This window comes from Garra rufa, chromosome 22 (assembly GCF_049309525.1).
Source record: "Garra rufa chromosome 22, GarRuf1.0, whole genome shotgun sequence".
Lineage (NCBI taxonomy): Eukaryota > Metazoa > Chordata > Actinopteri > Cypriniformes > Cyprinidae > Garra > Garra rufa.
In genome coordinates this window covers 90,619-117,182 of record NC_133382.1, presented here as the reverse complement: position 1 = coordinate 117,182, position 26,564 = coordinate 90,619, and the positions used below count along the sequence as shown (strand labels likewise).

Sequence of the window (26,564 nt, the reverse complement as noted above, 5' to 3'; positions counted from 1 at the left end):
ACAATTTTCAGCATAGGTGCATTTCCACTGTGAGAGACAGAATCTAAAAATAAAAATCCGGAAATCACATTGTATGATTTTTTTAACAATTTATTTGTGAATTACTGTGTCAAATAAGTATTTGATCACTTGAGTCAAAAAATTTTAATATTTGGTACAGAAGCCTTTGTTAACAATTACAGAGGTCAAACGGTTCCTGTAGTTCTTCACCAGGTTTGCACACACTGCAGGAGGGATTTTGGCCCACTCCTCCATACAGATCTTCTCTAGATCTGTCAGGTTTCGGGGCTGTCGCTGAGCAACACAGAGTTTCAGCTCTCTCCAAAGATTTTCTATTGGATTTAGGTCTGGAGACTGGCTAGGCCACTCCAGAACCTTGATATGCTTCTTACGGAGCCACTCCTTGGTTTTCCTGGCTGTGTGCTTTGGGTCATTGTCATGTTGGAAGACCCAGTCACGACCCATCTTTAATGCTCTGACTGAGGGAAGGAGGTTTTTGCCCAATATGTCACAATACATGGCCCCGTTCATCCTCTCCTTAATACAGTGCCTTAATACAGTGCACTTTCCAGCGTATACTATTTGAACTGAACTGGATGATGACATCACTGAATTCATTGATGAACTGCCTTTAACTGAAAATTGATTATTTACAATAATGCGTTACTTACACACTATGGTGCTGTTTAAATACTGTGCAGTTGCTTTGACACAATCTGTATTGTTAAAAGCGCTATATAAATAAAGGTGACTTGACTTGACTTGACTTGCAGTCGTCCTGTCCCCTGTGCAGAAAAACACCCCCAGAGCATGATGCTTCCAGCCCCATGCTTCACTGTAGGTATGGTATTATTGGGATGATACTCATCATCCAAACACGGTGAATGGAGTTAATACCAAAAAGTTCTACTTTGGTCTCATCTGACCACAGGACTTTCTCCCATGACTCCTCTGGATCATCCAGAGGGTCCCTGGCAAACTTCAGACGGGCCTGGACATAGGCTGACTTAAGCAGGGGAACCTTCCCTGCGAAGATTTTAAACCATGACGTCTTAGTGTATTACTGATAGTAGCCTTGGAAACGATTGTCCCAGCTCTCTTCACGGCATTGACCAGCTCCTCCCGTGTTGTTCTGGGCTGATTCTTCACCATTCTTAGCATCATTGATACCCCACGAGGAGAGATCTTCTGTGGGGCCCCAGTCCGAGGGACATTGACAGTCATCATTAGCCTCTTCCATTTTCTGACAATTGCTCCAACAGTTGTTCTTTTTTCCCCAAGCTGCTTGGCAATTGCCCCGTAGCAGCTCTTTGGTTTTGCCCATGTTGCTACTTAGACTTTGGCTGATTGTGGGGTGCACAGGTGTCTTTATGACAGCTAACGACCTCAAACAGGTGCTACTAATTTAGAATCATGAGCAGAGTGTAGCTGGGCTATTTAAAAGCAAAATAACAGGTCTTTGAGGGTCAGAAATCTGGCTGATAAGCAAGTGATCAAATACTTATTTGACACAGTAATTCACAAATAAATAGTTAAAAAATCATACAATGTGATTTCCGGATTTTGATTTTTAGATTCTGTCTCTCACAGTGGAAATGCACCTATGCTGAAAATTGTAGACCCCTCCATGATTTCTAAGTAAGAGAACTTGCAAAATCATAGGGTGATCAAATACTTATTGACCTCACTGTATATATATGTGACCCTGGACCACAAAACCAGTCATAAGTGTAAATTTGTCGAAATTGAGATTCTTACGTCATCTGAAAGCTGAGTAAATAAGCTTTCCATTGATATATTGTTTGTTAAAATAGGACAATGTTTGTCTGAGATACAACTATTTGAAAACCTGGAATCTGAGGGTGCAAAAAAATCAAAATATTGAGAAAACAGCCTTAAAAGTTGTCCAAATGAAGTTTTTAGCAATGCATATTACTAATCAAAAATCAAGTTTTTATATATTTATGGTAGAAAATTTACAGAATATCTCATGGAACATGAATTTTACTTAACATGCTAATGATTTTTGGCATAAAAGAAAAATCGATAATTTTGACCCATACAATGTATTTTTGGCTATTTCTACTAATATACCCGTGCTACTTAAGACTGGTTTTGTGGTCCAGGGTCACATATATAAAGCAGCACAACTATTTCCAAAATAGATCATAAATAAGCATATTAGAATGATTTATAAAGGATCGTGTGACACTGAAGTAAAAATTCAGCATGGTTTTAAAGTATATAAAGTAAATAAATAAATAAATAACATTATTTTAAATTGCAATAATATTTCACAATATTACTATTTTTTCTGTATTTTTATCAAATAAATGTAGCCTTGATATGCAGAAGAGACTTAACAATAAATGAAAAAAAAATCTCTAATATCAGCTGATAACTATAATGGTATATTGTAATTGAAAATATTAAATTATTTATTTATCAACAAATTATTTATTTTTCAATTTCGCTTCTATTCTTCAAAGAAACCTGATCAAAGTTTCGGCACCAAATCAAATTAAAGAACTGTTTGACAGCTCCATGAACTGTCCAAATGGAGCGATTTACTAGAATAAATGATACTTTTTAATATCTGAAATGAGAAGAGAGAAAAGGGTGAGAAGGCAGTTTAGGAAAGTGTTTTAAAATATTGCCTCAACTTGGAGCTAAGTGAGTAAGGACATTACAGAGGGACATTAGGAAATTTGCTGCTTCGATCTGTGCTTGCAGCCATCACTTTTGTGCCCCCGTATCTCCAGAGGTATTGTTCCTGCATCTGGAGCTCTATAAGTTACACCTGCTTATTAAATGGCTTTGTACTTTCAGGGTCTGAGCAGCAGGAACAGTCTCCCTACCCCTCAGCTGAGGCGCAGTTCGGCCTCTTCCTCTCTGCCCCCACTGGAGTCTGCCACCTCACGCTGGGAGCGCACCAATGGAAAGAGATCTCACTCTGAGCTCAGCAGGTCAGACCTCTCTAAATGTCTCACCACTGCACACTCTCTGTACTCCTCTGGGGTGGGCAAGGACAGGAACACGGGTGTATTTGTATCTGTTGATTTGTAGTGATATAATATGACCAAATAGTTATGGTTTTATTGGGATGATGTGCTTTCTGTAATTTTACAGTTTGTCCTCAAGGTGGCAGTATTAAAAAGAGATCTGTCAGATGCTGGTTTGAGAATCCCCAAAGAAACTTCATCTCTTGGAAATTTGACTTATAACTAGGATCACATGTGGACATTAGTCATTCATTCAAATGCTTCATACCCCCCTAAAATTTTAAATAAAGTAAATATTTAGGTTTATTTAAGTCATTTTATTGTGCTTCCAACTATCTAGTCATCTCAGCTGTGACACATTATGACTTTTATACATTTCTGTCTTTTTTTTACCCTACAGCCAGAGCTGTGTTTCTAATGGGCCCAATAGCAACTTGCTGACTATTCCTAAACAGAGATCCTCCTCCGTCACCCTCTCCTACGGTCACACTGTACCCAGAAGACCAGGTCTGCACCCCTCAAGAGTGAAATAACCTTCCTTTTATATAATATTTTGTACAAGTTATGAGATTAATCAAAATGATTTACATGTCATAATTACTTAAACAGCTGCCCTCTCCTTATGTTTGTAAATGACAAATGAAAAGAAATCTAGTATAAAACACTTAAGCCAAGTTCTTAGAAATACTATCTATCCATCCATCCATCCATCCATCCATCCATCCATCCATCCATCCATCCATCCATCCATCCATCTATCCATCTATCCATCTATCCATCTATCCATCTATCCATCTATCTATCTATCTATCATCTACAGTCATGGACAAAATTATTGGCACCCTTGGTAAATATGGGCACAGAAGGCTGTAAAAATAAATCTGCGTTGTTTCTCCTGTTGATCTTTCAGTCAAAAAATCTGCAAAATTCAAACATTTCATTAAAAATAAACAATTTTAAGTGGGGGGAATATAATATTATGAAATAAATGTTTTTCTGTAATACACCCTGGCCATAATTTTTTGGCACCCTTGTATTCAAAACTTTCTGCAACTTCCATTTGCATGAAAAACAGCTCTGATTTTTTTCCCCCCTTCATGCCTGATGCGGTTTGAGAATATATGGCAAGTGATTTTAGACTATTCCTCCATACAGAATTTCTCTAGATCCTTCAAATGTTGGTGCTCAGTCTTCTTTAGTTTATCCCACTCATTTCCATAGGATTCAGGTCAGGGAATTGGGATGGTTATGGCAGAATCTCGATTTTGTGTTCAGTGACCAATTTTTGTGTTGATTTTGATGTTTGTTTTGAATCAGTGTGGTGATGGAATATCTAACCATGACCCATTATAATATTTCTAACTGAGCAAGTCAGTTTTAAATTTTTTTATCTGTTGGTATTTGACATAAAACATGATGGCATGTATCTGGACAAGATGTCTAGGACCTTTGGTATAAAATTAGGTCCACAAAAAAGAACATCTGGTGATATATTTAAAAGTGGACACGGGGCGCTTTTTTATCCCTGTGTGCACCAAACCTTTAATGTGTTCTAGCTCCAAAAAAAAATGCTCATTTCATATGGCAATAGAAGCCAGTCCTGGCTGAAGTTCCAGTATGGTAAATTAATATGGTGGAGTTTGTTTTTGCATGAGAGCAGATGATTTGGTTCTTGAACAGTGTCTGAAATGACTTGTTGTGATGGAGGAGCAGTTTTCCTTTATTTTTTTATATTTTTTTTTCTGACACTAAAGTTCAACTGATTTCTGCAATTTACCTTCTGTGATCTTTGAAGAGTATTTGGCCACTTAAATTGTTCTCTTTGCTGCACATTAAGACAATATTGACACACATCATGTTTCAAGCAGATTTTTAACATCTCCAGTCCATTAAAACTTCTTAATTATTTCCCTGATGTTGGAAATGACAATATTTAATGTTTTAAGTATTTTCTTAAAGCCACTTTGCATTGTGTAAAGATCAACAATCTTTTGCTGTACATCAGAAGTATATTCTTTGGTTTTACCCATTGTGATGAATGATTAGGTTGGTAGGTGTTACTAATATTTATTCATCTGTGCAACAAGACGTCATGACTGGACAACATCATGTTTCCAGTCACCTTGGTGTGCTAAGAAATTGGAAATTTCAATGGAAATATATTTAGGAGATAATTTACTCATAAGAATTTCTAAGGGTGCCAATAATTGTGGCCAGGGTGTATTAGAGAAGAACATTTTTTCATAAAGTTACATTCCACCTCACTTTAAATTGTTTAACTTTAATGAAATGTTGGAATTTTGCAGGATTTTTGACTAAAAGAGCTAAAGGAGAAACAATGCAGATTTAATTTTACAGCCTTCTTTGCCCATATTTACCAAGGGTGCCAATAATTTTGTCCATGACTGTATCTATCTATCTATCTATCTGTCTATCTAGGTTTTTTGCTGATTCAACTGGTTTTAGCTGGTATTTATGTTTTTTTTTTTCTTTTTTTTTTATTAAATCAACTGGTTTTAGCTTGGTTTTGAGCTGGTTTTTTTCTTAAAACAGTTGATTTTAGCTGGGGGTTTTTTCACTAAATGAACATGTTTTCGATTTTTTTAGCTAGTTTTGGCTGTTTTTGCTGTTTTTTTCTACATCGAGAGGTTTTTAACTGGTTTTTAACTTTTTCTTGTAAAATGAGTTGGTTTTTAGTTGGTTTTCGCTTCAAAGAGCTGGTTTGAGTGTTTTTTTTTTTAGCTGTTTCTTGTAAAAAAAAAAAAAAAAAGCTGGTTTTTGCTCCAAAGACCTGTTTTTTTTTTTAGCTGTTTTTCACAAAATTACCTAGTTTCTGCTGTTTTTTCAACAGGTTTTAGTAGGGTGACCATATTTTAGTTTTCAAAAAAGTATGCCAAAACTCACAATATCTCATTTACATACCTAAAATACATATTTTGCAGTCATTGTTATGCAAAATTTATTTTCACAGTGGCCACCCATTACAAAACTTATATCTACCACAGTATTATAAGGTATAATGCAAAATGTTTCAATACAAGTGTTTCAGCGTTTAATTCATGCACTATTTCAAACCTTTAACCCACGGGAGAAAGTCAACCTCTGACAACAGTTTAAAATCAGCCCAATTCTGTGGTAAAGATGTAGATTTGTCAATTCTACATCCAACATGAGCTGCATCCAAAGTGATCTGCATATTGATAGCGATTCCCTGATGTACAAAATTTCTGTTCAATATTATAATGTTTGTGGGAGCGGGATTAAGAAAACAGTCCTGTGCAAGGCTTTAATACAATAACGCACACAATGAATTGCGACTATTAAAACCAAAAGCCAAATCCAGGACATTTTGGGCAATTTAGAAATCACGTCCTTTTTTTAGGTCCAAAAAGACATGTCCAGGTAAAAGAAGACGTATGGTCACCCTAGTTTTAGCTGGTTTTTAGCTTTTGTTGCTGTTTTTGTTAAATCAGCTGGTTTTAGCTGGCTTTAACTGGTTTTAGCTGGATTTTTTTCTTCTTTTTGTTTAATTAGCTGGTTTTAGCTAGGTATTTTATGCAGGCAATGTGCTAGCAATATTCTAATCATGCTAGTAATATGCTAAATCATGGTATCTATCTATCTATATTTTTTTAATTTATTTTTAAGAAAAAGTTCAGATCTATTTTGGTCTAAAAAATGTGTGGTGTAACTAGTAAGTAAAACATAAAAACAAATTAAACATATTTTCCAAAGATAAAAAAGCTAAATTAATAGATGTATGTATGAATGTGTGCGAGATAGAATACTTAAAGGTACAGTATAGTTCAACTAAAATGAAAATTTAGTCATTGTTTATTTACCCTCATGTTGTTTTTCTTCTGTGGAACTTATAAAAGATATTTTGAGAAACGTCTTTCTTGTTTTTGTCCATACAATGGAAGTCAATGGTCTCTGATCTTGACACACAACATGAGGGTCTGAAGGGGTCCTTTCTGGTTGTTTTCTTGTTGCATGACAACAGAATGGTCACCAATACAGTATGTTGAATACACCACACTTATTTAATTGGACAGACAAGCAATAATATTTGGTTTATTCCAATATTTATTTTTCAAGAATTTCAGTGTTTTAATACTGATCTTTACAGACCTTTAAAAGTCAGTGCAATTACACCACCTTGACTTTAAGCCCACAAAAAAAAAAAAACTATTTTTAATTCAGCCGGAATGTATCTGATTCTAATTGTATGAATTATTTATTTTACATTTATTTTTGGATAAATGATTAAATATTGATTTTTATGTCTACAGGTGCTTCTCCCAGCCTAAGTCCCGTCAGCTCCCCGAGTCACAGTCCTCCTGCTGCTCCCGGCTCCTCTCTGGTCACGCGCTCTCCAGTGGAGTTCCCCGACACCGCTGATTTCCTCACTAAGCCCAGTGTCAACCTGCACAAACCGCTGGGCTACATGCTGAGCTCACCTGATTTCCAGCAACAGTATCGAGGTCCCTCTTCGGCCCCCATGTGCACCAGGTACTGTAACTTCTAGTACCCATCTCTCAATTAGGTTGTACCTTATGAACAACATTATTAATTGTATTTTTTTTTTTTGCAGTTGTGGCCGACAGATGCTGAAAGGTGTGGCCAGCGGAGAGGTGGGTGAGGGCCATCACACAACAGCCAATGAAATGCAAAGAACACGCTCAGGTAAAGTTATTAAGCTATAATACTAACACCATTTATCACAACACAGTCTATCTTTTGGTTCAATACTCAAAATGATGCTTTTGCTTTCTTTCTTAGCTGAAGCAGCAGAGTATGGTGGGGAAAACTTGATCCGAGAGGAGAGCTTGGAGGCAGAGTCACAGGAAGAGAGGACTCCAGACACAGCGGGGGAAAAACTAAATAGCCAGCCTGAGGAAGAGGAACAGACCTCGAGTACAGAGCAGTCCTCTTCGGATCCTGAGGTAGAGCACGCACACACACTGAGCTACAGTTTATCCCCACATGGTTTCATTATATTAATGTCTAAAACATTGCCTCAGGAATTGAAATCAAGATCCAGTGTTGCTTGTGGATGAGTAATCTTAATTTATGAAGTGCTGTTTCGCCTTAGAAAGCCCCGCAAGAGAAAAGCTTTTCTTTCGCGTAACCTGAAATGCCCTCGTCTTGATTCTCCACCGCTCTCCTACTCCTTTTATTGGCCAATCTGGCAGCTGTTAAAGTGGCCAGCTGTTGAACAAGCTGAGTTGAGTTGAGTTTCGAGTGCTTATTTGCATTCCCATGCTTTTGCATTATTATGTGGTTGCTGGATTTATAGCTGTGGCTCTTGAGTGGATCTCTCTGCAAACCCTCAGTTTATTGTTCTGCCCGAAGGGGTCTACAGTAAGAGCGTGTGAGGATAACATAAATTTAGCTGACTTAGCAAAACGTTTTCGTTGTTATCTCTGGACTTTTTCAGTAAGACTAAGCTGAAATTACTGCAAAACCTTCTGTCAGCTGACTGTGATTGATCTCTGGCAGGGAGACGAAGAGTTCAGATTGGACTCTATGCTGGTGGAGCATGAGGCACTCATGGAAAAGGTCAACACCTGGAACTTCCAGATCTTCGAGCTGATGGACGTAACGGGAGGAAAGACTGGCAGGATTCTAAGCTATGTTAGTGCTTTGCACCTCTGAATATTAAACTCAGTATTAACAGATCCTGTTGAAATGATTAAGCTAATAAAAGGCCTGAGTTTTGGCAATCAAAATCAGTGAAATGCAACTGGCAGTTTTTTGATCACTTTGGTGGAAAACATGGTTCTCTTTTAGCTAATTAAAACCGTTCTTGTTTAGTTAAACCCAAGCAGTTGCACACTTTTATTGTCTGATCTGATGTGACTAGCATTTCATAGATTTAGCTGAATGCTAGATTTAACTGGTACTCTGTGCCAGTAAACATGAATCTGCAGGGACTCGATGGCTCACTGCTTGTCTTGTCTTAATGAAGTTCTGTTTGTTGCATTTTCTCAGGTGGCGTACACTTTGTTCCAGGACACGGGTCTGTTTGAAATCTTCAAAATCCCTGCGCGGGAATTCATGACGTACTTTTGCGCTCTGGAGAACGGCTATCGTGATATCCCCTGTGAGAATAAAAAAAATCTTGTTGAAGTTAAACTTAAAAACTGGGTTAGAATTGTTCCAGCATTTCTTAAATTGGACCACAGTGAAGATTTGTGTCTTGTGAAGTAGAGAATGCTTGGAAACAATTCCAGTGAAGCATTAACTTGGTATTTTTTCTGTTCTTCCTTCAGATCACAACCGTGTCCATGCCACTGACGTCCTTCATGCAGTGTGGTATCTTACCACCCGGCCAATCCCAGGCTTTCAGCAGATCCATAATGAGCATGTCACGGGAAGTGATACAGGTACACCTGTACTCTCACACTCTACTGAAGGGGTTATGACATGGATTTTTAATAAGTTCCTTGAGGTTTACCTATGTTAATAAAAATTTTTGCACACACAAAAAAACAACAACAAATATTTGGAAAAATTATTATTTTCAACCCTCATTCTGACCCTCTGTCTAAAATGACCTGTTTTAAGGGGCGTGTCCTTTAAGGCTTGTCAGTTATCAGCCACTGTTATGATTGGCTAACATCATTGCATAGGAAACAGTCCCATTGCCCCCTCGCTATTGCATGTGGGTGTTTTGACAACATGGTGATTAAAAAACGAAACAAAAATGGTCATTTCTAGAGAAAGCATTATGAAATCATTTACTTAAAGTTTGTGATGCAGCTGTGGTCAGATCTAGTACCGCTTCATCTTTCAACAAATGTTTCTTTGTGAGCCCTCCATGACACTGGCTGTGTTTACACTGCAAGTCTTAATGCACAGATTCAATCTTTTCACCATCGGATCTTTTCATCCGATTTTTTTTTGGCCCGCCTGTTTACATTCACTTTAGACATGCCTAGTATCCATTATTCGTGTCTTCAAATTAAAATCATTCCACTGGCTTTCACGACATTGAGCGTAATGACTGACCCTCGAAATCTGGATGGACTGTTGCTTATTCATCTAAAGTCAGCAAAAGTATACACGACAGCAAATAATTAAACAAAGAAAGCAGCTGTTGATGCTGCCATCATAAGGATGGCGTTAATGCTTTTTCTACATCAGTGTCACGGCTACCATGGGAAAGACCAATGAGAGAGGAGTGGTGGAATCAAGTCGACTCCTTTGATGAAAAGGAATGGGTACACAATTTTTGCACAAACAAGCTTCGAGTTTCTATGGACTGACCCCTTTTGCAAGGTGTGCTGTGCGCATTTTACTTTAACGTTGTTAAATGCATCAAATCCTGATCTGTGTCAGATGTGGTCAAAAAATCAGATTTTTTTCTGCCAGTGTAAACGCAGCCACTGTGTTTATTTGTCCAAGCATGTGGACTGTGTCAGAAAACATCTGTATACTGTATCTAGTGTAGACAAGATAATGGCAGGGATTGTAACTTTTATTTGCTTTTGACGCGACACTCCACTCACATTTAGCATGTCAGCTGTTAAGCGCCTGAACGCCAGTGGGCGGGGCCTGTGGTGAGAATATGACTATTCGTCGATGTGTTACTCTAGAGGCAGTGTTTATGCAAATGTCTGTACCCGGGTGACACCATCCTGCACATACCTACACAAGCTGTTTTGGGGCTTGATTTAAATAAATGCTTTGTTTATAATGAAGAGGGCTTTTAAAGCTATAAAACTATGCAGGATGTTTTAATGGTACAAAGACCTCTTACATGCCAAAAGATCAAGGCAAATTTGATTTCTAATGTCTTGACCCCTTTAAGAAACTTTGTGGTCTGCATGTTACTGAGGCGGGGTTGTGTAGTGGACTGGTGACTGAAGGTTGTAGGTTCAAATCCCACAATGGTCAATTCTCGATCTACCAGCATTGTACCCTTGGACAATGCCCTGGATAAAACTGTAATATAGAGTACATGATAGACATATTCAGGTTAGAGCATTTGTATCCCCAGTCATGTCTCTAATTATATCTCGCATACCTCCTGATGCATCTGAAATAAATTAGAGGCCGTCGCCGCTGCCCAGTCTTCGCTGTTTCAGCCAGCGGCGCAAATGCTGTCCGATAAGAGATCCTCTATTGCGATTGAGATCTGAGGTGGCTGCTGGCTCAGCATGTCCGAGGCTTATTTTAAGTCTGCTGATGGCCCTTGTAATTTCTCAAATGGAGTTCACTCTGAGTCACTCTGCTGCTGTTCCACACAGCAGCCAGCTCTGGCAAGCAGAGGTGTTGAATCACACTGAGACCAGTGACTTCACTAGCTGGCTCAAGTACAGAGTTGCAAAATATTCAGAAATCTTTGGGAAAGAGATGGAGTATGGTTTTAGAAAATTTGGTTTGCTGTAAAAACAGTCAGCTTAATTGCAGACTCCTGGCGGTGTTTGATTCTGTTATTTCATTAGTGGCTTTTTAAGGCCTATATATATACACTGCTATTCAAAAGTTTGGGATTTTTTTTTTATGTTTTTTTGAAAGAATTCTCTTATGCTCATCAAGGCTGCATTTACTTGATCAAAAATACAGGAAAACAGTAATATTGTAAAATGTTATTACAATGTAAAATAATGGTTTTCTATTTTAATATATTTCAAAATATAATTTATTTGATTGATCATTGATTTTTAAAATGGACTTTCACCGAGAAAGGATGTGTAATAGAGTTTCACCACTGTACTTACGTGGTCATTCTTTGTATTTGTTAGATTCGGACAGTGGAATTTCCCCAGGCAGGGTGGCATATGCCACGTCCAAAAGTTCTTCATTCTCGGATGACAGTTATGGCTGTCTGGCCTGGAATATTCCTGCTCTGGAACTCATGGCACTATATGTAGCAGCTGCTATGCATGACTATGATCACCCTGGTCGCACAAATGCCTTTCTTGTAGCCACTAACGCTCCTCAGGTAAGTGCAGAACAATGCCTAAACGTGTAGTTTAGAAGAACTTTTACATTTGTCCAGTTTATTTAGTTCTGAATAGCCCTTTAACAGTTTTGGCTATTGATCTAGTTTTCACACTGTTGTGTCAAGAAGTGAAACCAGGACATCTTTTATCAGAAGCATATGCTTTTGTAATCAGAGCAATGCACACCATGTTTCCTTCTTTCCCTGTTTCCAACTCTCCACATACTCTTTCACACAGGCGGTGTTGTATAACGACCGTTCAGTTTTGGAGAACCACCATGCAGCCTCTGCCTGGAGCCTGTTTCTTTCCCAGCCAGAGTTCAACTTCCTGCACAGTTTGGATCACGTTGAGTTTAAGCGCTTTCGGTTCTTAGTCATTGAGGCCATCCTCGCAACAGATCTGAAGAAGCACTTTGACTTTCTAGCAGAGTTTAATTCCAAGGTCAGTAGTAGGGGTGCAATGATATAAAATCAATAACCAATATTAATAATCAGTAATGAGCACAATGACTTGTTGTGGTTAATTATTGCAAAAACCCAAATTACCTATATTGAACTAGATTAATTAAACCTTTCAACTAGAGAAATCAATATGCAAAATATGAAAAAAGAAAAAAAACTTGTTGATTTGGTGCAAAATTGTGATGAATTATTATTGGTGCTCAATTATTAATAATGGCTTTTGTTATCAATGTTGAAAACTGTTTTTGTTTTTTAATATTTTGGTAGAAAGTGATAATTTTTTCCCCTCTTATTTGAAGTAGAAACCTTTTATAACATTATAAAATGTCTTTACTGTCTCTTTTGATGAATTTAATGCTGAATTCAATCCTTGTGGATTTATTTTACACTCAAATATTAATCAACAACTGATGTTTTGATGCTCAAGAAACATTTATTATTGTCTATGTTAAATGACAATAAGAAATGTTTCTTAAGCACCAAAACAGCGTATTTCTAAGGAACATACAACACTGAAGAATGAGGTAATGGCTTCTGAAAATTCAGCTTTGCCATCACAGGAATAAATGACATTTTAATATACATTCAAATAGAAAACAGCTATTTTAAATGAGCAATATCATGCAAGTAGCCGTGTGATATGGCTGTATATCGGCGTGGCTGTGATTCAGCCTTGTGCCTCATTTTAAAAAACTCTTTTCTATTTGAACATATATTAAAATGTAATTTATTTCGAATGGTTCTGACACCCTGGAGCTCTCTGAACATTGAAGCAAATTTTCAAATGGACGTTATCTTTATTAACAAATCGTATATATGAAGTATAAACAAGTACATTCTTGCCTAAAAAACTTTTCCGTGACACAAAGGAAGTATTATTTATAAAATTGTGCTGGATTTGGGCGTCCACCATGGCACTCGCTGTGAAAAACACCATGAGCAGAGTGATACAAATGGTGAAATGGTTGGATATCACTAGAATATCACACTCCTCTCAGCCAATCAGATTCAAGGACCATAAAAAAACTGTTGTATAAATTGTAATAATATTTCATAATGTTTTTGGTTGCATATATTTGATTGAAAATACATTAAAACTTATTTATTCTAAACTTTTGTTTATGTTTATAAATGTTTAATTTAATACATATCTACTTAACACGCCTACTGCAGAAAGTTGTGCTTTTTTTAGTTTAATCCTCTGATTGATCTTTTTCTTTTTTTACAGGTTAATGATGTGAATAGTCCAGGCATCGACTGGACTAATGAAAATGACAGGTTGTTAGTGTGCCAAGTGTGCATTAAGCTGGCAGATATCAATGGGCCGGCCAAAGACCGCAGCCTTCACCTTAAATGGACAGAGGGTATCGTCAATGAGTTTTATGAGCAGGTATGTCCTATTCAAAAAGGAACAAAAGATGTAGGAACGTATGATCAACATTTTTGTGTTTTCGCATTTCCACCTTTATAGGGTGATGAAGAAGCCACTCTAGGATTACCCATCAGTCCTTTCATGGATCGCTCAGCACCACAGTTAGCGAAGCTGCAGGAGTCTTTTATCACGCACATCGTCGGGCCTCTTTGTAACTCCTATGATGCTGCCGGCCTGCTGCCGGGATACTGGATGGATGAGGAAGGCTCCGATGATGAAGAAGAGACGGAAGATAATGAAACGGAAGATGAAGAGCTGGATGAGGATCTTGAACCAAGTATGATTTAAAGTTGCGCTCATAATGCAAGTGAGGTCAAAAATTTATATCCCCCTTTCAGAATCTGCAAAATGGTAATTATTTTACCAAAATAAGATGAATCTTACAAAATGCATGTTATTTTTTTATTTAGTACTGACCTGAATAAGATATTTCACATAAGAGTGTTTACATATAGTCCACAAAAGAAAATAATAGTTTAATTTATAAAAATGACCCTGTTCAAAAGTTTACATCCCCTTTGATTCTTAATGCTGTGTTGTTACCTGAATGATCCACACTTGTTTTTTTATTTAATGATAGTTGTTCATGAGTCTCTTGTTTGTCCTGAACAGGTAAACTGCCTGCTGTTCTTCAGAAAAATCTTTCAAGTCACGCAAATTCTTTGTTTTTTTTGTGTATTTGAACCCATTTCCAACAATGACTGTATGATTCTGAGATCTACCTTTTCACACTGAGGACAACTGAGGGACTCATATGCAGCTATAACAAAAGGTTCAAATCACTGATGCTCACTGATGCTCCAGAAGGAAAAACCATGCATTAAAAGCTGGGGGTGAAAACTTTTGAACAGAAGGGAGATGTGTGCATTTTTTCTTATTTTGCCTAAATATCATATTTGTTCATTTTGTACTGCCCTTTAGAGGCTACAGAAGATAGTTACATGTTTCCCAGAAGACAAAGTAAGATTACCCTGATCTTCGAATTCATTTGAATTTTTCCTTCTGAAGCATCAGTGAGCATTTCAACCTTCTGTAATAGCCGCATATGAGTTCCTTAGTTGTCGTCAGTGTGAAAAGATGGACCTCAAAATCATACAGTCACTGTTAAAAAGGGTTCAAATACACAAAAATGCTGAAAAACTAAAAAAAATTGTGGGACCCAAAGGATTTTTCTGAAGAACAGCAGGCAGTTTAACTGTTCAGTACAAACAAGGGACAACAACAGTAAACAATAACATGCATTTTGTATGATCCCCTTACTTATTTTGATTAAGTAATTAACATTTTGCAGATTCTGACAGGAGGACATAAACTTCTGACCTCAATTGTATGTTTTTTTATCCCATATACTAGGTGTCACTAATCGAGTCATTTTCCTTACAGAGAGGAGGAAGGGTCGACGCCGGTTATTCTGCAGCATCATGCAGCACTTAACAGAGAACCACAAGGTGTGGAAGAAGACCATCGAAGAAGAGGAGAAGGTCAAAGAGCTGGAGACTCAGCAGCAGCAGCAGCAGCAGCAATCCGAAAGCCCCAGCCTTCCTCCGTCCACCTCCTCCTCCGACGACATCCAGGTCATTCAAGAGGAAGCCGAGGAGGAGGAACGGCAGTAGCATGAGGAGAAGGTCAAGAAACGAAGGGGCTTAAACAGAGGTGAACGACCCCTCCCTCTCCTTCACCTACACGAACACACACATTGACACCTTGAGGAAGACCTTAGCGGATCTCCCCACGCTGAAATTCGTCACTGTGCCGACACTCTGAAGCTAATGCAGTTCACATTGTGTTGAAAAAAGGCCTTACTACTGTGAGAGGACCCTTTGGTGGGAACCCCACTCCTATGCACTTTCACCCCATGGAGAATCAGCGGAGAGCTTTGAAGACAAAGTGTTGTGAGATTAAAACGAGACAGAAGAACGCAGGCAGGGGAGAATCGTGCCATCCTGGCTGTGACGCTGCCTTGAACGTAGAGCTCTTAACTCTCCCGTAGGTACTTAAGTCCAAAAGGACACGAAAAAAAAAAGACAATGACGTAATTGACACCCGTTACCAAAGCGAACAGTTCAAAAACATAGAAAGACTGCGACCGAAGCCGTTTCAGGCTCAGCGTCAGGAAGCATAACTCAAAATGTGCCTGTCTGAACTTAAAAAAAAATATATATATATAAAATATTGTTTGTTTTTATTTTTCTTGTGGTCCAGAAAATGGGCTATGTACGCTGCACTGCGTGTGCAGTCCCCAATTCATGCTGGCGACATAAAACACTGTATTACTGAACAGAGTCATTAGGATGAGTGGAAATGCTGACATTTTGACTGAAAAATGACCTGACTTCTGCATCGTTTTGGATGCTTTTTATTCATGTTGATCACCTTCTTGCAGTTTTTTGTTTGCCTTTGTTGTTTGTAAGGTTGTTTCTTTCTTTATTTTTGCTTTTTCGTTTGTGGTGTCCTCCCCCCTCTTTCCTCTTCAGGAACGCTGAGTTGCCAATCGTTGAAACTTCTCTGTAAAGTCTGTCTGTGTTTAAAAGCATAGCAAATGGGACAGGAATGCTGTTCAAATGAAGGGACGTTTCTCCTTTTTTACGTTGAAATAGATATATTTTTTCACAGTTACTCAGGATTCATGTGAAGGATCGATCCTTGTTTTTTGCGAAAATTTAATTCTGCAATTTCAACTTGCACGTCGAACGTTCTTTTCAGAGGCGGGACGAAAAAAAAGTTTCTATTTTTTGTATGAATAACTTGAAAGTCGCGAGATGCTCCCCCAAAGTGCAGTGTCCTAGATATTGACCCCCGTCCTTATCAGCTGCTCCAGACCAGTATATCCATGTTTATTTTTTGTCAAAGACCCCCTGATAAGAATCGGGACCCGGGAATGTTACTGAAACAGAGTTTGAGCATGCATGTGGTAGACTAAACATTCACGTTTGGCATTATTTGAACATGCTTGTACTTTTTGCCAAACGCAAAATCTGGCCAGTTTATTGTCAAGTAATCCAGGGTTTCACCTTGAAAGCTGTACTTTTTTTGTTTCCTTGGTATTTTTTTATTCTTCACCATAAGGCAGGTTTAATGCTAATAGTTCTCTATTTTTTTTGTCTGAAGCAAGAACTCTAGGCATTCCACTACCAAGGGGAGGACGGGGAGGTGGAGACGAACCCGTGTCTTCGGGTCTTTTTCTCTCTCTCTCGATCTGCCTCACCTCAAGAAAAACTCATTTTGTCTCTGTAGAGGAAAGTTCTCAAGTAGGCAGTGTAAATCAAGCTAGTATATTTAAGAGTAAAAAAAAGATATAAATGTGCACATTTTACTACCAAACAAGTGTTTAACCTCTGCACAGAAAGAATACTTGCATATATAAATATATATATTATATTATATATTTTTTAATTAATCAACAATGCGTCTGTTTTCTACATACGGCTGACATATATTGTACATTGAGACCATGTAATTATCATCTTGTTTCAGGATTTTTTAAAAAATTCTAATGCTATTTACAGATGTGGATGTGTTTGGGTGTTGTGTTTTTCAGTTTGTTAGGTTTTTTTGGGGTGCACTGTCTTTTGTTCCTGCCCATAACCACTCTTTGCCGAAAGCCCCTAATTTCTAAAGCTGGCGGCGATGCCGGATGCTTCCCTGTCTCTGTCTCCCTTTGTGGGTTTGTTCATTAGTCACTTTTTTGGCCTGTGCTCAGGGTGTGTTCTGTGTTGGGGGCTTGTGCGCACCCAAAGCAGCTTGTGGTGCTTCTCTCTCTCTCTCCCTCTTTTCTGTCCAGACTGTGTGTTCATCAATTCTTGGATCCCCTCGTGTTGACCACTCGCTCGACTGTGGTATCTCACTTTTGGGGGTTCGTCGCACCACAGTAACCTCCGACGTTCCTGTCATCAGTACCTTTACGATGGAATTCACTTTTTTATGTAGCATTTAGATAGCAATGTCTGATGTAACCATTCAGCCTTTTCAGGGTTGTGGGGGAGAATTGACTTTTTTGTTATTATTTATAGCTGTCATAAAAGCACCATCCCTGAACAATAGTTTACTCTCTCAGTTGATTTTGGTCTGTGTCGTTTTTTTGGTGTCCTGTGTTTTGTATGGGAGCAGATGTGTACTTGCCTGTTGCAAGTCAGGGGTTTTCAAACTAGTGCCTGAAGAGGGAGTTACAAGAGGCCTGCAAAAAAAGTTATTACTTTAGGGCTGTTAGAGCCATCAGGGAAGTCAATCAAGGCCACATAGTTCTCTATAAATGCTAGTCAAAAATACAGAAAAAAAAAAAAGTAAAATTGTGAAATATTGTAAATTTACTTTATAAACTATTTTTCAACAGCCATTACTCCAGTCTTCAGAAATCATTCTAATATGCTGATTTTGTGCTCAAGGAACATTTATTATCACAAAACAGTTGTGCTGCTTAATATTTTTGTGAAACCATTAAGCAGTTTTTTCAGGATCCTTTGATAAATATAGAGTTTAATAGAACTGCATTTATTTATACACAAGTCAGATTTATAAACATCAACTCGCAATTCTGACTTTTTCTTAGAACTGTGAGATATAAACGCAAAATTGCGAGTTATAAAGTCAGAGTTACTAGATATAAAGTCAGAATTGCAAGGTATAAACTCAAAATCCTGACTTTTTTTTCTCACAATTGCATCTTTGTATCTTGCAATCTGACTTTTTCTCGCAATTACGACTTCGTATCTCGCAATTCTGATTTTTTTTCTCAGAACTGTGAGATATAAATGCAAAATTGTGAGTTTTAAAGTCTGAATTGCTAGATATAAAGTCAGAATTGCAAGGTATAAACTCAAAATCCTGACTTTTTTTTCTCACAATTGCATCTTTGTATCTTGCAATTCTGACCTCTTCTCGCAATTACGACTTTGTATCTCGCAATTCTGACTTTTTCTCACAATTACGACTTTGTATCTCGCAATTCCGACTTTTTTTTTAGAACTGGGATATAAACGCAAAATTGCGAGTTATAAAGTCTGAATTGCTAGATATAAAGTCAGAATTGCAAGGTATAAACTCGAAATTCTTTTTTTCTCGCAATTGTTACTTTGTATCTTGCAATTCTGACTTTTTCTCGCAATTACAACTTCGTATCTCGCAATTCAGATTTTTTTTCTCAGAACTGTGAGATATAAATGCAAAATTGTGAGTTTTAAAGTCTGAATTGCTAGATATAAAGTGAGAATTGCAAGGTATAAACTCAAAATCCTGACTTTTTTCGCAATTACAACTTTGTATCTTGCAATTCTGACTTTTTCTCGCAATTACGACTTCGTATCTCGCAATTCTGATTTTTTTTCTCAGAACTGTGAGATATAAATGCAAAATTGTGAGTTTTAAAGTCTGAATTGCTAGATATAAAGTCAGAATTGCAAGGTATAAACTCAAAATCCTGACTTTTTTTTCTCACAATTGCATCTTTGTATCTTGCAATTCTGACCTCTTCTCGCAATTACGACTTTGTATCTCGCAATTCTGACTTTTTCTCACAATTACGACTTTGTATCTCGCAATTCCGACTTTTTTTTTAGAACTGGGATATAAACGCAAAATTGCGAGTTATAAAGTCTGAATTGCTAGATATAAAGTCAGAATTGCAAGGTATAAACTCGAAATTCTTTTTTTCTCGCAATTGTTACTTTGTATCTTGCAATTCTGACTTTTTCTCGCAATTACAACTTCGTATCTCGCAATTCAGATTTTTTTTCTCAGAACTGTGAGATATAAATGCAAAATTGTGAGTTTTAAAGTCTGAATTGCTAGATATAAAGTGAGAATTGCAAGGTATAAACTCAAAATCCTGACTTTTTTCGCAATTACAACTTTGTATCTTGCAATTCTGACTTTTTCTCGCAATTACGACTTCGTATCTCGCAATTCTGATTTTTTTTCTCAGAACTATGAGATATAAATGCAAAATTGTGAGTTTTAAAGTCTGAATTGCTAGATATAAAGTCAGAATTGCAAGGTACTGTATAAACTCAAAATCCTGACTTTTTTTTCTCACAATTGCATCTTTGTATCTCGCAATTCTGACTTTTTCTCACAATTACGACTTTGTATCTCGCAATTCCGACTTTTTCTCACAATTACGACTTTGTATCTCGCAATTCTGACTTTTTTTTTAGAACTGGGATATAAACGCAAAATTGCGAGTTATAAAGTCTGAATTGCTAGATATAAAGTCAGAATTGCAAGGTATAAACTCGAAATTCTTTTTTTCTCGCAATTGTTACTTTGTATCTTGCAATTCTGACTTTTTCTCGCAATTACAACTTCGTATCTCGCAATTCAGATTTTTTTTCTCAGAACTGTGAGATATAAATGCAAAATTGTGAGTTTTAAAGTCTGAATTGCTAGATATAAAGTGAGAATTGCAAGGTATAAACTCAAAATCCTGACTTTTTTCGCAATTACAACTTTGTATCTTGCAATTCTGACTTTTTCTCGCAATTACGACTTCGTATCTCGCAATTCTGATTTTTTTTCTCAGAACTATGAGATATAAATGCAAAATTGTGAGTTTTAAAGTCTGAATTGCTAGATATAAAGTCAGAATTGCAAGGTACTGTATAAACTCAAAATCCTGACTTTTTTTTCTCACAATTGCATCTTTGTATCTCGCAATTCTGACTTTTTCTCACAATTACGACTTTGTATCTCGCAATTCCGACTTTTTCTCACAATTACGACTTTGTATCTCGCAATTCTGACTTTTTTTTTAGAACTGGGATATAAACGCAAAATTGCGAGTTATAAAGTCTGAATTGCTAGATATAAAGTCAGAATTGCAAGGTATAAACTCGAAATTCTTTTTTTCTCGCAATTGTTACTTTGTATCTTGCAATTCTGACTTTTTCTCGCAATTACGACTTCGTATCTCGCAATTCAGATTTTTTTCTCAGAACTGTGAGATATAAATGCAAAATTGTGAGTTTTAAAGTCTGAATTGCTAGATATAAAGTGAGAATTGCAAGGTATAAACTCAAAATCCTGACTTTTTTCGCAATTACAACTTTGTATCTTGCAATTCTGACTTTTTCTCGCAATTACGACTTCGTATCTCGCAATTCAGATTTTTTTCTCAGAACTGTGAGATATAAATGCAAAATTGTGAGTTTTAAAGTCTGAATTGCTAGATATAAAGTGAGAATTGCAAGGTATAAACTCAAAATCCTGACTTTTTTCGCAATTACAACTTTGTATCTTGCAATTCTGACTTTTTCTCGCAATTACGACTTCGTATCTCGCAATTCTGATTTTTTTTCTTAGAACTGTGAGATATAAACGCAAAATTTTGAGTTATAAAGTCAGAATTACTAGATAAAAAGTCAGAATTGCAAGGTATAAACTCAAAATTCTGACTTTTTTTTTTCTCACAATTGTTACTTTGTATCTCGCAATTCTGACTTTTTTTTTAGAACTGGAATATAAACGCAAAATTGCGAGTTATAAAGTCAGAATTGCAAGGTATAAACTCGAAATTCTTTTTTTCTCACAATTGTTACTTTGTATCTTGTAATTCTGACTTTTTCTCGCAATTACGACTTCGTATCTCGCAATTCAGATTTTTTTTCTTAGAACTGTGAGATATAAATGCAAAATTGTGAGTTTTAAAGTCTGAATTGCTAGATATAAAGTGAGAATTGCAAGGTATAAACTCAAAATCCTGACTTTTTTCGCAATTACAACTTTGTATCTTGCAATTCTGACTTTTTCTCGCAATTACGACTTCGTATCTCGCAATTCTGATTTTTTTTCTTAGAACTGTGAGATATAAACGCAAAATTTAGTTATAAAGTCAGAATTACTAGATAAAAAGTCAGAATTGCAAGGTATAAACTCAAAATTCTGACTTTTTTTTTCTCACAATTGTTACTTTGTATCTTGCAATTCTGACTTTTTCTCGCAATTACGACTTCGTATCTCGCAATTCTGATTATTTTTCTCAGAACTGTGAGATATAAATGCAAAATTGTGAGTTTTAAAGTCTGAATTGCTAGATATAAAGTGAGAATTGCAAGGTATAAACTCAAAATCCTGACTTTTTTCGCAATTACAACTTTGTATCTTGCAATTCTGACTTTTTCTCGCAATTACGACTTCGTATCTCGCAATTCTGATTTTTTTTCTTAGAACTGTGAGATATAAACGCAAAATTTAGTTATAAAGTCAGAATTACTAGATAAAAAGTCAGAATTGCAAGGTATAAACTCAAAATTCTGACTTTTTTTTTCTCACAATTGTTACTTTGTATCTTGCAATTCTGACTTTTTCTCGCAATTACGACTTCGTATCTCGCAATTCTGATTATTTTTCTCAGAACTGTGAGATATAAATGCAAAATTGTGAGTTTTAAAGTCTGAATTGCTAGATATAAAGTCAGAATTGCAAGGTATAAACTCAAAATCCTGACTTTTTTCCGCAATTACAACTTTGTATCTTGCAGTTCTTTTTTTCTCAGATTGTGAGATATAAACTCGCAATTGCGAGTTATAAAGTCTAGTTCTGATGAGAAAAAAAGATTGATATGTTCACAATTTTTTTTTATATCTCACAATTCTTACTTAGTAACTCACAATTGCAAGTTTATATCTCACAATTCTGACTTCATTTCTTAGAATTGCAAGTTTATATCTCGGAATTCTGACATTATAACTTGCTTCCATACTCTTTTGCTCACCAAGCCTGCATTTATTTGATCCAAAGTACCACAAAAGCATTAAAAATGTTTAATAATTTTACTGTTTAGAATAACTGTTTTCTATTAGAATACATTTTAAAATGTAATTTATTCCTGTGATCAAAGCTAAATTTTCAGCATCATTAATGCAGTCTTCAATGTCACGTGATTTTTCAGAAATCACTCTAATTTGCTGATTTGTTGTTCAAGAAACATTTTATTATAATTATAATTATTATTATAATCATCAATATTGAAAACAGTTAATTCATTTTTCTCAGGATTCTGAAATAAATAGAAATTAATACTTTCATTTAGCATGGATGCTTTAAATTGATCAAAAGTGATTATAAAGACATTTATAATGTAACAAAAGATTTCTAATTCAGATAAATGCTGTTCTTCTGAACTTTCTATTCATCAAAAAAAAAAAAAAAAAACAGAAGCTTCTACTCAGCTGTTTTCAAATTAATAATAATACATGTTTTTGAGCAGCAAATCAGAATATTAGAATGATTTCTGAAGGATCATGTGACTGGAGTAATGATGCTAAAAATTCTGCTTTGAAACCACAGGAAAAAAATACATTTTAAAATATATTCAAATAGAAACGAGTAAATTTAAAGAAATTCAAAGTTTTGCTGTACTTTGAATCAAATAAATGTATGTTTTTTGAGCAGAAGAGACTTCTTTAAAAATCATTAAAAAATCGGTAACACTTTACAATAAGGTTCATTAGTTAACATTAGTTAACCACATTAGTTAACATGAACTAATAATGAACTGCACTTATACAGCATTTATTAATCTTTGTTAATGTTAATTTCAACATTTACTAATACATTATTAAAATTTTGTTAACATTAGTTAATGCAGTGTGAACTAACATGAACAAACAATGAACAACTGTATTTCCGTTAACTAATGTTAACAAAGATTAGTAAATACAGTAACAAATGTATTGCTCATGGTTAGTTCATGTTAGTTAATACATTATCTAATGTTTAACTAATGAACCTTATTGTAAAGTGTTACCAAAAAATCTTACTGATCAACAACTTTTGACTGGTAGTTTAAAAAAAAAAAACCATTATAAACCTCTTTACTGTCACTTTTGATTGATTTATTCCTTGATGGGTATTAATTTCTTTAAAAAAAAATACTGACCCCACACTTTTCACTTTATTTAATTTATATTTTTTTCCAAAACTTAAGCTGTCAGCACAATGAAAAAGTATTTTCCAGATTTAAAAAAAATGTGACAGCTTATGAATATAAATTTACATTTTATATCAATTTATGTCAATATATATTTATAAAAACAATTCTCAGGTGTCTACTTATACAGGAAAAGCATTAACTTATTAAGTATACAGCATATTAAAGACATTTTTATTCATTAAATGATTATCTCTTGTCAATACTTTAAAATGATCTGGAAAATACTTTTATTCTAACAATCTACTTTAATAAAAACAATACAAAAGGCAGTTATTTAATTTTGGAAACTTTTTATGGAGCTTTTTTTTTTTGTAAACATGAACATTTCTAGAAGAGGATCCCAAGGGGATCCAAATAGTTGGGGGTCATCAAAACTTTTGAAAACCCCCTTGTCTTGTTAATAGTAACATCATTCTTGTGTAAACCACATTATCCAGGTGCACATGTAATGTTTAATCTCACCACCACAATGATTGAACAAGCATTGAACGTGACCTTTCACCTATTAAGAGAAGTCCAACCACAAGAAGAATGTCTTCACCCTTCACGGTTATCTCCATGAAGCAACATGTTTTTGACATTATCTGAGTATGCTACTGAGCATCATCGAGCTGCATGTTTCTGCTTATTTCCTTCGTGTTCAGATGAAAGCCCAAGTGTTCTCCTGGGAGGAGCTGCCTGTAAGATGACAGTCAGCGGATGACGAGTCCCCAAGTGTAGGTCGTATGAAAGGCCAGCCTTATCTCTTCAGATGACAGCATCTCTGTGACAGCTTACCCAAAGCAACAATGCCCTACCCGTCACTCTACTTTTAATTGAGTTTTCCGGGCCTGTGCAGTTTATCTAAGTGGTGCCTAGAAAACACAGAAGGGAATGATTTTTTGGCCTGTAAATGTTTTACAGTGACAACATAGGGATTTTTAAGGCACTGCAGAAGTAAAATGTTAAGAAACGTGTTACATAGGTTCACGAATAACTAAATTCATAGAACTACACAAGTCAGTCAGGCAAAGGAGATCTTCAAGAGATAGTTCACCCAAAAATGAAAATGCTGTCTTGCTGTTGTTGGATCTCTTAGGTATGTAAATTTAAGAATCCATTTACTAAATGTGACCCTGGACCACAAAACCAATCTGAAGTAGCACGCGATATTTGTAGCAATAGCCAAAAACACATTGTATGGGTCAAAATGATCGATTTTTCCTTCATGCCAAAAATCATTAGGAAATGAAGTAAAGATCATGTTCCATTAAGATTTTTTTAGATGTTTTCCCTCCAATTAAATGACATCAGTGTAATTTCCTTTTTCCAACTTTCATTTAAAAGGCCAGTAGTCGTATATAACAGGGTGGACAATATTTTGAGAGAACAATCTAAAAATCTTTCTTTTTTTCAAAAATGAATAAATGTAATACTTGAAAAATATGTATACATTAGGGAAAACTATTACTGATATACCAAACAACAAAAAATCTGAACAAATCACTAATATTAAGTGTTGTATTCATCATCAGAATAGCAGGCACAAGCCTGGGGACAAAGGAGAAATTGTGATATTTAATGGTGTAAAATGTTTATAATTATTTAAAAAACAAACTTAAATATATACAACTTTAAAATTGTTGTTGTTGAAAATTGTAAGGCAATAATATCAGGATCTCTGCTGTGGACACAAAAGGCACCAAATCCCAGGAATGACCCATACTCATGAATGCGCATCAAAGACTGACACTGAAGAGAACCAAATTGTTGAATCAACCATGTCCGTACTACCTTTCTGGGCCATAAAACATTTTACATATGTTGCTGTCTATGCAGGGTCAGAAAGCTCTTGGGTTTCATGAAAAATATCTTAATTTGAGTTCTGAAAATACTTATTTGTTTGGGACACCATGATGACAGGATAAGTAAATAACCTTTTCCTCTCCAAACACAGAATTTTCCAGTTTTCACATTTTCAGGGGTTTTCCTGCATGAGTCCAGAATCTCCCAAACAAAAACAGAGGCGAGGATAACGCAGAAAAGAACGATCTCATGTAAACAAATGCATAAGAAAAATAATGTGATCATCAATAAACAGCATATAAATGAAAACTCTGTCTTCATTATACAGTGTAGATAGCTTCACTGATTATAACAGGAGTGTTTTATAAAGTGATGATGTTCTTTGATAATGTAAATGTTCCTCGCTCCTTTTCTGTAGCTTCTTTTTGAATAACTAAGGAAATACAAGCATTATAATTTGTAACTTACAATGTTTCTATTAAATTGTTGTAAAGTTAAATACATTTTCAATCATATTAAAAACATTAGGCTGCTTTTTAGCCCTATGCTGGAGATGGTTCACTTTTTGGTAATGAAACTAAGTTAATATTTCAATAAACTGGCGCGATAATATTGTGTATCAGCGATCTCACAGTCTGACGATAGGATATGACAATTGAGCATATCTCCCAACACTACTTGTCACTCGTTGATTTATTGCATGTTCAGATATTCATAAAACAAAATATACTGAGGGCCATGAAATATTAGTGAAAGTGATTAAAAATGCTGGCTGTGGCTGGCAACTTTTTTTCAAAAACACTTGGGGGAGGAAAGAGTTAATGACACAATTTTAATTTCTGGGTGAACTATCACTTTAAGGTTTTTGTCCATATGCTCCTTTTCCAGCTTGGTTTATACGGTGTATAATTGGCTTCAGAAAATTCCAGCACAGTTGAAAGAGAGGTCGCAGCCAGAAAGCTTACGATCAGCATTAAAACACAACTCACAGAACAAAGGCTTATT

At 35.9% G+C, this 26,564-nt stretch overlaps 1 protein-coding gene across 1 annotated transcript; it reads left to right on the top strand.

Annotated features, from left to right (window-relative positions):
* The first annotated feature begins 2,601 nt into the window (after positions 1–2,601).
* Positions 2,602–17,905, top strand: LOC141298292 (cGMP-inhibited 3',5'-cyclic phosphodiesterase 3B-like). The gene is made up of 14 exons (XM_073828799.1): positions 2,602–2,619; positions 2,830–2,966; positions 3,403–3,509; positions 7,295–7,514; positions 7,597–7,688; positions 7,785–7,948; positions 8,505–8,639; positions 8,997–9,108; positions 9,278–9,391; positions 11,756–11,955; positions 12,194–12,397; positions 13,646–13,807; positions 13,889–14,126; positions 15,233–17,905. Exons 1-14 carry the CDS (start codon positions 2,602–2,604, stop codon positions 15,460–15,462), a joined length of 2,133 nt encoding a protein of 710 aa, XP_073684900.1. The 3' UTR covers positions 15,463–17,905.
* The last annotated feature ends 8,659 nt before the right edge of the window (positions 17,906–26,564 follow it).

What these genes read in the sequence shown, in the direction of transcription:
- LOC141298292 (XM_073828799.1), top strand. An exon ending in AATGCAAAGAACACGCTCAG is followed by an intron (nt 7,689 to 7,784) that starts GTAAAGTTATTA and finishes TTTCTTTCTTAG; the next exon opens with CTGAAGCAGCAGAGTATGGT. An exon ending in GGATGAGGATCTTGAACCAA is followed by an intron (nt 14,127 to 15,232) that starts GTATGATTTAAA and finishes TTTTCCTTACAG; the next exon opens with AGAGGAGGAAGGGTCGACGC.